General features: G+C 44.5%; 1 protein-coding gene across 1 annotated transcript; it reads left to right on the top strand.

Moving 5' to 3' along the window:
- The first annotated feature begins 774 nt into the window (after positions 1-774).
- Positions 775-2,641, top strand: LOC119359311. Its single transcript, XM_037625574.1, has 2 exons — positions 775-1,525; positions 2,367-2,641. The coding sequence occupies exons 1-2, from the start codon at positions 1,251-1,253 to the stop codon at positions 2,569-2,571; spliced, it is 480 nt and encodes a 159-aa protein (XP_037481471.1). The 5' UTR covers positions 775-1,250; the 3' UTR covers positions 2,572-2,641.
- Positions 2,642-12,128: the final 9,487 nt, after the last annotated feature.

Below are 12,128 nucleotides of genomic sequence, written 5' to 3'. Positions count from 1 at the left end.
GCGGCTTCGGTGGCGGGGCTGGAGTAGGCGGTGGAGCCGGTGGAGGCCTAGGAGGCGGAGGGGGACTCGGAGGAGGAAGTGGTGGTGGGCTTGGAGGCGGTCATGGCGGGGGTTTCGGAGGCGGCGCCGGTGGAGGTGGTGGATTTGGTGGTGGTGGAGGTCTTGGAGGGGGGCACGGTGGTGGGCTTGGCGGCGGTATAGGTGCCGGAGGTGGTGTCGGTGGAGGCTTTGGTGGAGGTGTTGGTGGCGGGCATGACGGTGGTGCTGGTGCAGGTGGCGGTCTCGATGCTGCTGGTGGTCGGGTTTGAGCAACCTGGTTGCTGAAAGGCCATATTCTCGTATTTTACCATGATGATTAATTCTTGTATGAAATAAAACAATACTATAGATAAACTTTATTTTATCCAAAGGTACTTTGTTCTTGTTTTCGCCTTCAAATTTGCATTCCGTTGTTGTTAACAATGACAACAAGAGAATAAATGTTTGCTAAAAAATCTAGTATTGCAGTATAGTATTGTTGAAATCTTAAGTTGTACTTCAGATTCAAAAGAGAAATTTCATGACGTCTCAATCATTTTGAACCATTCATTTTCGGAAATATTAACGCCCACATGTGTGGGCTGAGACCACTTCGTCCGAACGCCCTCGCTGCCATTAGATGCGTCGCATCAATCTTAAAGCAGGGCGCACAGACACATCAGCAGTAGCGGTCGTGCGGGCTGTTTGGGTCCCCGCCCGAACGCTGTCCTCTCCTCGCTCGCTCACTTCCACCCTTCTCGTTGACCTCCCCCCCACACGGAGCAAGTGAGCAGAGAGAGAGAGAGGATCCCGGCGATTCAGAGAGGATTCCGGCCCCGTCAGGTGGTCGGCGTCCTCGCCGGCGGCCGCCATGGCACAACTCCCCTTCACCCCACCCCAGCGGCCTCTTCCCCCAATACTCCTCACTGTTTTCTCCCCTTTTCTTCGCCGGATCTGAAGACGGGCTGCCGGCGTCGACCTGCCGGCGTCGCCGAGGTTGGCGGGGTGAGGTCGGGTCTCGTTGTCTCCGCATCGAGCGCGCTTAGCTCCGCCTCGATTCGGCACCGCGTCGCGGATGAGGAGCCGACGGAGCAGGGGATGCTTCTGTCAGAGCAGGCCACGGGCGCCGTCGGCGCCAACCCAGGCGACGGCGAGGGCGCCAATCCCCTCCAACCAGCCCCCGCATCCAGCACGGGGTCGGCAGCGGCGGGGGTGCGCAGCGCGCATCGACGATGATGTGGAGACGCGCGCGGTGGATTGCTCAAGGGCGTGGAAGCGCACGGCATGCCCGACATCTTAACCTCCCCCGCGCAGCCATTCCCATGGCTGGTGGCAGCGGAGCCGAGGCGGGCCACTACAGAGAGGAGTTTCACCGATGGAAGGATGGCGTCGCGCGTGTGAGGCAGGCCGGAGCAGTGGAGGCGGGCTCGCTGCCGATGCTCTCCTCTAGTTCCTGCCGTCGTCCTGCTTCCCTGGACTCCTCCGTGCTCACCAGCACGTCCCCAAGGTGAGCTGCGTCTTACCCCTGCTTCCTTCCCTCAATATCGATATACAGAGGCGTTGCGCCCTTTGAATTCGTGGCCGGCGACCGTGGCCGGAGTTGCCAGATTTCGACTGTTAGAGTACTTGTACTGTTTTTCAGCATCATGCAGTTTGTGTTGTGAGCCACATTGTAATTAACTTAGCTAAAGCTTCATTATACCTTACCCTGTTTTAGCATTTGAGAAGATTTGTTTGTTTCATAAATGAACAACCTGTGCCAAGGTGCCCAATATTTTAGTGCGATGATTATTGTCAATTGATGATCAGTTTTTTGTTTTCATTTTTCCATATAATGTTTTGTGATAGTTTTTCATATTAATCCTCCCATGTTCAATCCATAGTTGCCATGGTAATTTTCAATCCGTATTTTTTCTTGTTTCTAGTATTGGATGGGACATAGTAGTTGCCATGGCAATTCAAATCTTCATGGAGAGGATCATACAATCGTCTGTGCCATTTGTCATATAAGTGTTGTTTTGTTGCCATGTGTTTATGTGTTTTTCTTGTGCATTGTGATCTCATGAAGTCCATCACATTCATGTTTTCCGAACATGGCAAATTTCAGCTTTCCTTTGTAATGCTCTCATGGCATGTTCTTCAAATTTTGCTTTTTTTATATTTGTAATGGCAATTCTATCTTTGTTGACATGGCAAATATAACTACACATCCATGGCAGATTCTACACTTTTCATTGCCATGGCAACATATAGTTTTCACTTGCCATGGCAAATTTCATGCCTACATTGCCATGTCAAATTTACTTGTTAAATTCTGGAAAATTCTAAAACACGGCAAACTTCTCCAGACCCCGCGCGAGAAGGGGGCTGCGGCAGCTAGGTCATGGAGGCACCGATGCAAGGGGATCAGAGGCGATAGCCACGTCGCGGACGGCAGAGCAGGCGACGGCGTCTCCGTCGTGGGGGTGGGCCGGCGGGTGGAGGTCACCCCCTCTATCTCCGGGCTGGCTCTCTACGGGTCGGCGGGGCGCTCCCAGATGCGGCGGGTGCTAATGGGCCCGGCCATGGGCGCGCAGGTGTCCGCCGCGAGATTTTTACGGCGAGCTCCACCATTGCATGTATGGGCCAGCACATACGGTATGTTTGCCATCTGTCCTATGGCTTTTCTGGTATGCCTCTACCATTTTTGCCATCTTAATTTTTGAAGAGGCAAGTTAGTTCAGGTGGCACATTTACCCTCATCCAGATGGTATAGTTGCCATGGCAAATTTACCTTTGAGCTAACTAGATTGTTTGTCATGTGAAAAAAAGTTACAGATTTGCCATGGCTAACTAGAGTGTTGGTCATGGAAAAAAATATAGATTTTGCCATGACATAAATTTAGAACAATTTGCCATGACATGAATTTACAACAATTTGACCATGGAAAAATGTTTAACAAATTTGCCACGGATAAAATAGCGCAAAGAAATGATGAAAAATATTGCCATGGCAAATACACATTCAAATTTGCCGTGTTATTTTTATCAAAATGTCAAACTTTTTCTTTTTTAGTTGCCATGGCAACTCAACATTTTCGATTTTCCATGATGTGTTGCCACAAAACTAACAAAAGGGTTGTGTTGCCATGTAAATATATGATGTGTTGCCATGTTTTTCTTTTGCAACATGGCAATTTGAGTTCTATGAGAGCATGGCAAATGTAGTTTAATATGTTGCCATGTTCATGGCGATTTTTCTGTGTTGTTCCACATACATGGCAACTTAATACCAAAGAAGATGGCAAGTCTTGGTTAAACGCCATGGCAAGTTTGAACATGCTTTTTGCCATCACAATTTTTGTATAATTTCACATTCATGGCAACTGTTTATACATAAGCATGGCAAATTTGATAAAAAAACCAACAATTTTTTTGACTGGGAACCGTGGACCCACAAAAAATTGAATATGCATTTGCCATGGCATTCAAATATACATTTTTTCTATGGCAAATTTGACAATTTTTTGTGTTATTTCCGTTACATGGCAAATTAATGACACCAAATATGACAAAATTTGGTAAAATGCCATGTCAAAATTTGAACATTCCCTTGCCATGGCAACTATTCATCATTTTTGTAATATTTCACAATATTGCAAAATTATTTATATTAGCATTCCAAATTCGATAAAAAAATCCATGGCATATTAGAATATGCATTGCCATGGCAATTCTGATCTTCTTTTCATGTTGTTTCACATAGACGGCAATTTAATTACACAAAGATGGCAAGTCTTGATAAAATAGCATGGTTAGTTTTGAACATGCTTTTTGCCATGGCAATTTTTGATTTTTTATTATTTCACAATCATGGAAATTTTGGTAAAATACCATGACAATTTTTAGCATGCTTTTGCCATGGCAACTATTGATCATTTTTGTATTTTTTCACATTCGTGGTAATTTTTTTATATTAGCATGGAAATTTTGATTAAATATTCCATGGCAAATTAGAATACGCTTTTGCCATTGCAATTTTGATCTTTCTTTTCGTGTTGTTTTATATACACGGCAATTTAATTAAACAAAGATGGCAACTTTTGATAAAATACCATGGAACATGTTTTTGCCATGGCAATTTTTTATATCTTTTTTTATTATTTCACAATAATGGCAAAGAAATCATATATAAGCATGGCAATTTTGACAAAAAGTCCCATGGTATATTTGTATATGCATTTGCCATGGCAATTTTTAATCTTTTTTGTGTTGTTTGATTGGCATGGAAAAACATAAACAAATTTTTTAATCCATTTTTTTCTGCCCCCGTGATACAGATGCAAATTGCCATGAACTTTTCCTTTTTAGTTAATATAAAAAACTTCTTTTTTTGACCATGGCAAATTTTGCTTGCAGGTACAACTGACATTTTTTCGGTTTGAACCATTGGGATTTTTTAGTACTAGTTTGTTTGTCACTCTTATGTATTATGGCTAATTCATCTTTCCGTTTTCATAGGATGGTAAATCTGGGCTTTATTATCACAACAAAACTGTGTTTTTATTTGTTTATCATGCCATGAAAGTCTATGCATTTTTAGTCTATGTATCATGATATATAGAACAGTTGCCATGGCTCATGGCAAATATAGCCTATGTATCATGGAACTTATAGTGTATGGATGATGATCTATAGAACATTTTAGTTCATGTCATTTTCCGAAACATATTCTTTCTGCCATGACAATTTAATATGTTTTGGTAAACCCTGCCATTTTTGTAAAAAGTAACATGATGGCAAGTCGTAAATGTAGTGGCAACTTTTCTGGAAATTCACATAGTTTTTCCTACTTTTAAAGTTGTTGGATGTCATCATAGGCTTTTTTTGTCACGGGAAAAATTCGGGCTTTTTTTCTTTACTAAGCTTGTAGGGCCCAATATAGAAAAGGCCTATAGGGCCGATAGGATGGACGTTCGGGTGGTGGCAGCGATGTGGGCGGGGAGAGCGATCGTCCCGAACGATTCGTTTGGTCCAGCTGCCTTCCTGCCACACGTGTGGGCAGTCCAATGTTCGCCCACACAATGTCGTGTGGGCTGCCTGCGGGTATGCCACACAGAGTCGTGTGGTCGGGTGGGCATTATGCCACACGTGGTATTACGATTTGCTACTATCAGTTATCCACCTCTTTCCCTGAACAAATAGTCCAGCACTACTACATATCCAAAACACCGACCGACCTCTCCCCAGGCATCAGTGATATTGACTTTTGGGCTCGGCGAGATGGTTTCACAAACTCGTCTAAAACTGGCCGATCAGTGATATCTTGTATCATTGATAGAAAAAAAGATTAAAGATAATCACTGACCGACCGCTATATTTGATATGTCTGTGTAGTTTATTTCAATCAGACCGCTTCAGGGTTAGAGGAGGAAATTACCGGTCCCCCGCGTCGCCCATGCTTGGAGACACGGGGGGAAACCCTAGCCGCACGCAGCGCCTTCCCCTTTGTCTCCCTGCCGCGCCGCCGCCGGAGGGTTCGCCGGCGAAGACATGCCGGACCTAAGGATGGTGGCGGCGCGGCGCTTCTGCTCCTCCTGGGCGCACTCGCGCACCTCCTGGCATGGATCGTGGTTGTGTGAGGCGAGAATATGCGGCTTCGGCGTCGTGTGTTCCCCGTGAACTGACCTCATGCTCCAGGCTTGCCGGCTGCGTCCTGGCTGTGGCACCTCTTTCCAACGATGGAGTGGTGGCCTCCTAGGACCGGATCCATGGCCAGAAAGGCCATGGGATCCTACCCCGGCGGACGGCCTTGCCAAGCTCGGGATGTGGCAGTATCTACAACCAACTAGGTGGCCCTGCTCGGCAAGGATTAGCAGCTCCGACAGGTGGCTGCAGTCCCCTTCCAACGACGGCGACGGATGGTTGGGCCCATGGCCTTCGGAGGTGCAGTCAGGCGGGCTACAACATGAGACGACTGTCTCACTGCGGATTCTGGTGACCATCGAAGTCTTCAGATCTAATGGCTGCTTTCGGCAATGAGATGCAATCTACATATGACGGCTTGACGCAGAGGGTGGTTGTGCGGCAGCGGCGCTTGGTTTCTACTCCAACGCATGTAGCTGCTGGAATCGCGGAAAAATGGTGGCGACTACATGATACTGACTTCGACGAGTTTCGGGGTGAAAACCTAGGTATAACCCGAGTTAGTTATACCTGGCAATGGCGATGTTTTTGCATCGTTACCTTGTTAAAGGCATTGTTCGGTTATGCTCGTATGGTTATTCAGGGTGAAAACCTAGCGTTTGACCTTTTGTGGTTGGATCCGGTGACGACGACGCTTGAGCGCCGCTCCCTTCATGAAGGCATTGCTGTTGAAGAACCTCGTTGTCTTCGTGGGGTCATGACATGGTTGGTGCGGATATGGTCACAATTGTAGTTTGTCCTTGCTTTGGAGGTTTTTTTTACCTTTCCCCGCTTAGACATAGTTTTGGTCTTATATGACTTTGCTATTGGTCGGCGGATTTTTGTGTGTGTGCGTTGGTGTTGGCTGTGTGCATCCAAATTATGCAGAGGACGGGTGTGTACTCATCATGTTTGTATTCACTTGATGCTTCATTATGAGTCAATAAAATCCATCCTTTATCGAAAAAAAATCAGACCTTTCTTTTTTCCCGCCAGCCAGTATTGCTTTGTTTGTGGCATGTACAATCAATCGTTCACTGTCCCACAATGAAAACCCACTACCCATCCCGGCACCACTCTCTCTTCACTGTTCCCGCACCATTCACTCCCGGCCGTCATCAACATGTATTCTTACCTGTTTTACCTCACATCTGTCCCGTCTCTATCGCTCGAAGAGAGTTCGGTGCCACTGTCGACATCGTGCGACGTAAAGATGCAAATCGGTCATCGTCCGACGCCACCATGCCTTCACTCCCATCGTGGATGCCTTCGTTCTGTCGCGTCGTCGGTCCAATACGATAGTTGCATTCCGCCCGGTAGTTGGACATCGGTTGTGCTGCTCATGTGTCCGCCATCGTAGGTCCGATATGTGCTTCATCATTCTTTGGTCGCGTCGGCGGCCACGATGCCGAGCTATGTTCCTTTCTAGTAGTGTTTAAATTTGAAGTTTGATATCCATTTTGTGCACGAGTCATTATTATTATGCTATAAATTTGTATGTTACTTTACTATGGAAGTTAGAATGTTTTTTTTGCAACATAAAAGAGTTTTATTGCTTACTTAAGCAGGCATACAGTCACGATACAACGTGTTCATTAGGAAAACAGGAGTGTAATTAAGCCATAAACATCTTCTCCTAACACTTGTCGCCTGCTTCGCACATAAATGAGCCGCTTCATTAGCTTCTCTACGTACGAATTTCAGCCTAAAACTGTCAAATTGATCAGAAAGCTCCCTGATCTCTTGAAGAATGGCAGCTATCTCCGAACGATCGAAGGTATCTGACTCCCACAACTTAACAATAGCTTGAGCATCAGTTTCCACCTCAACTTTGCTGAAACCTCTCTCAATAGCCATTCGAACCCCATCTCGAATTGCTTCTGCTTCCATGGACTGTGAGCTAGCTGCAAAATTATACCAAAGGGCTTGTGCACGAAGTAATGCACCCTCCCTATCCCGAATAACCAGCCCAGTCGAACCTTGACAGGAAACATCATCAAAGGATGCATCTACATTAATCTTCATCACGCCTTCATCAGGTGGATTCCATTTTATTTGTTTTAATGGAAGTTAGAATGTTGTTTGTGCACATCAAAACTAAATTTAGAACCTTAAAGTCTAACTATGAAGGTCTTATCCGTATCATGGATGATAAAATGCCTAACTATGAAGGTTTTATTCGTCACCGAAGATGAAAAACTGAAAATATATGTATTAATAATTTTGTCCACATGATTTCCATAGCTTACGTTGTGTTTTTTTTATAAAGGGCAACTTTATTATCTTAAAATGTAGCATTAAGCGAATACAAAGCATTATGAGTAACACCCGGCCTCTGCATAACTAAGATGCACACGGAAAAATTCAGAAGTCTGACAAAAAATTATGAAATAAAATTCGACAAATCGACAACAATAGAGTCCTTTAGACCGACACTATGCCTATGTCGAAGAAGGTGGTGGATGGATCCGTAGGTTATGCTGCCACCCATGTTGGGAAAAAACCTCCGTAGTCACCTGCTCCAATCGCGTACACACCACCATGAACAACGGTTGGTACTCCGGCCGTTGTAGCATAGACCACATACGTAGCGAGTGCGTACACCAAAAAATAACTTGTAGAGAAGAAGCATTCTTGTTATTAAAAACCAAATCATTTCTACATAGCCAAAGTGACCAAATTAAGGCATACGCTCCGACCTTTATTAGCGTTTTGAACCTATTTGTAATACCGTCCAACCAATGACAAAAAATATTGGCAACACTTGTGGGCGGATATAAATTTGACACTATTTGGATGACTGACCACATAGAACGTGCAAACTTGCATTGGAAAAAGAGGTGTTTGATTGTCTCATCATGAGTACAAAAAGAACACTTCTTACTCCCTCGTCAGTTCCGCCATGCCAAGTTGTCTTTGCTTAACACAACTCTCCTACGGAGATACCACATGAAGATTTTCTCTTTTAGTGAAATTTTAGGCTTCCAAATTTTCTTATTATTACTCGTTGATACCTCAAAATGCGTGAGTGCACGGTACATAGAGTCTACTGTGAAAGACCTTGATGTAGTAAGGTTCCAGCGAAACACATCCCGACCTTGTGTCAGGTTAATCGAATCCAGCCGGGATAAAAGATTATGCCATGACACAAGCTGGGGGCCAATCAAATCCCGCCTGAACGAAATATTCGGCGGGGAAGAACTGAGCACGTGCGCAATAGTATTATTATTATCGCGAGCGATGTTATATAAGGCTGGATATTGTTCTTTGAGACTGGCATTGCCTAGCCAGATGTCTTCCCAGAAACGAATCTCCGACCCGTCTTTTATCGCAAAAGACCCAAAGCGAAAGAGATGTTTCTTTGCCGCCATTAGGCCAGCCCAAAAGTGTGAGTCGCCAGGTTTCCAATATGCCTGGGATACCGCCTTTTGGCCTAGATACTTGTTGCGCAACATGGTTTGCCAAACACCATCCTCAGTAAGAAGTTTAAATAACCATTTACTGAGAAGGGCCTCATTCTTGACCTGCAGGTCATGAATTCCATGGCCACCTTGGTCTTTAGGCCTACAAACCACGCTTCATTTGGCCAGCCTGTATTTTTTATTTTCACCGTCTCCTTGCCAAAAGAATCTGGATCTAAAGTAGTCCAATCTTTGCAGGACCCCTTTTGGGAGTTGGAATAAAAAAAGCATATAGAGAACCATATTTGTGAGGACAGAGTTAATCAAAACCAGCCGACCACCAACTAAGAGTAGTTTTTCTTTCCAACTGCTCAACCATTTCTTCAGACGCTCCTCCACATGCTTCCACTCTACAATGGTGAGACGCCGCTAATGAACCGGTATTCTCAGATATTTAATCGGGAATTGGCCAAGTGCGCAACCAAACAAGTCAGCATAATCGGCCGCCGCCTCAATGCCTTCTCCAAAGCAGAACAATTCGCTTTTATGAAAGTTAATTGTGAGGCCCGACATTTGCTCAAACGTTGAAAGCAATAGCTTCAGATTTCGAGCCTTGTCTAGGTCATGTTCCATAAAAATAATCGTGTCATTGGCATATTGCAAAATAGAGAGGCCACCATCCACAAGGTGCGGCACTACTCCCGCAATCTGTCCATCCTGCTTGGCGCGCTCAATCAGAATAGCGAGCATGTCAGCAACAATGTTAAATAACATTGGGGACATGGGGTCACCCTGTCGTAGTCCTTTTTTTGTTTGAAAGTAATGACCTACATCATCATTGACTTTGATGGCCACACTACCTCCAGTTACAAAATTTTGGATCCACTTGCAACATTTATCGAAGAAACCTTTCATCCTTAGGGCATGTTGGAGAAAAGACCACTTGAACTTGTCATAGGCTTTTTCAAAGTCAATTTTGAATACCACTGCACTCATGTTTTTTCGGTGCATCTCGTGGACGGTCTCATGAAGGATAACTACACCATCTAGTATATTCCTTCGTTGCATGAAGGCCGTTTGAGATGGCCGGACAACATGGCCAGCTATCAAGTTTAACCTATTCGTAGCTACTTTGGTGAAAATCTTGAAGCTGACATTAAGGAGGCATATGGGTCTAAACTGTTGGATCTGTTCGGCCTCCTTAATTTTCGGCAACAAAACAATCTCGCCAAAATTTAGCGTAAATAGGTCAAGTTGATCGACATGAAGACACTTAAACAACTCCAGAAGGTCAGCCTTGATGATATCCCAGAAATTCTGATAAAATTCGGTGGGAAAACCATCAGGGCCTGGAGCTTTGTTGTGTTCCATTTGGAACACCGCCGCTCTCACCTCCTCTTCCGAGAAACGTGTCGTGAGGATATTGTTCTCTTCGATCGTGACTTATGAAATATCATCTATTCGGGCCTCGTCAAGGGTGACATTCCCTTCATCTGGCGCCCCGAAAAGAGACTTGTAGTAGCTGGTGATATACTTTTTGAGCTCCTCTTGACCTTCAATCCGCCCCTCATCCTATTGGAGACTATGGATACATTTCTTCCTATGTCGACCATTGGCGACCAATTGGAAGTATTTTGTATTACTATCTCCCATTAGGATGAAGTCAGCTTTGGACCTCTGGTAGTATTTGATCTCCTCTTCGCGCAATAGACGGGCAACCTTCTCATTAGATTGATTTTTCAATTCAATCTCTTGTTGAGATAAGGTACGTGTCTCTGCAATTTTGTCGAGGTCATCAATGATGGTACAGATGCGCTGCTTTTCTTTTTTGTACAATCCAATGGTGTGTTTAGCCCATCTAGATAGGTGTTGCCTCATGGCCCTTATTTTATAATTCCATCTCTGAATCGGTGTACGACCAACGGCGGGCCTCTCCCAAACACTCTTTATTATGTCTACAAAACCATCCCGATGCAACCATGCCAATTCAAATTTGAAAGGGCGAAGGGCAGAATGACTCGTAGAATTAGAATCAAGAATGATTGGTGCATGATCCGATAATGCCTCGATTCGCTCTAGGGCTCGCACGGTTACCATAGGAAATTTAAGCTCTCATTCAGTATCCATGAGTACCCTATCGAGCTTCTCACACGTCGGCATAGAATGGCTATTAGCCCAAGTGAACTGCCGCCCTGACATACGGGCCTCCTGAAGATCCAAACTGTCAATCACAACATTGAAAAGGAAAGGCCAATGAGTGTCGAAGCGGTCATTATTTTTTTTCCTCTGGTACCTAAGGATATTAAAATCCCCTCCAAAAATCATTGGGTACGGGTTATCCTTAGCCAGGTTCACTAGTTCACGGAGGAAAGCTGATTTATGCTCATCTTGGGCAGCCCCATAGACTGCGACTAGGCTTCATGTAGAATTATCAGCCCTATTTCGTAGGTGAAATTTGATATGAAAAACACCGGTCGAAAAAGCCAACAAGTCCATGGTCGTGGTTTGTATCCCAAGAAGGATTCCTCCAGACCTTCCACGAGCTGGTAGACTATGCCATGTGTAGTCAAAACCACCTGATAGGTGATCGAGGATGTGTGGGCGAAAGTCACATTTACCAGCCTCAGAAATTGCCATAAAATCCAATTCATGTTCTCGCACACAATCACCGATGTGTTTATGTTTAGCCAAGTCTGAGAGACCTCTGCTATTCCAAAACATACCTCTGATGAGAAAAATTGAATTGGTTGTGTTTGATAGTAAAGTATTAAAAAACCAAAGTATTGAAAAACTATGAACTGTTGAAGTTTTTTAGGAATACTATGATTTTTGAAAAAATCTTTGGCATTAACTACTTTGAGGTGTTTGGACTAAAAAGATTTTTTTTGCAAATGGGACAGAAAAAAAAGATTGTTGTTTTTTGAGGGAGGGAGGGAAAAAAGATTGTGGTTTAAGATACCGTAGTATCTCTTATACCGTGGATTTCCTGCTGTATATAAAAAAGAAGTCCCGATCACTTTTTTCTAAACTGAACCCAAAAATCGT

The sequence above is a fragment of the Triticum dicoccoides genome, chromosome 2A (assembly GCF_002162155.2).
Source record: "Triticum dicoccoides isolate Atlit2015 ecotype Zavitan chromosome 2A, WEW_v2.0, whole genome shotgun sequence".
Taxonomy (NCBI): Eukaryota; Viridiplantae; Streptophyta; class Magnoliopsida; order Poales; family Poaceae; genus Triticum; species Triticum dicoccoides.
The sequence above is the reverse complement of the archived record's forward strand: the minus strand, read 5'-3'. Positions and strand labels throughout refer to the sequence as shown.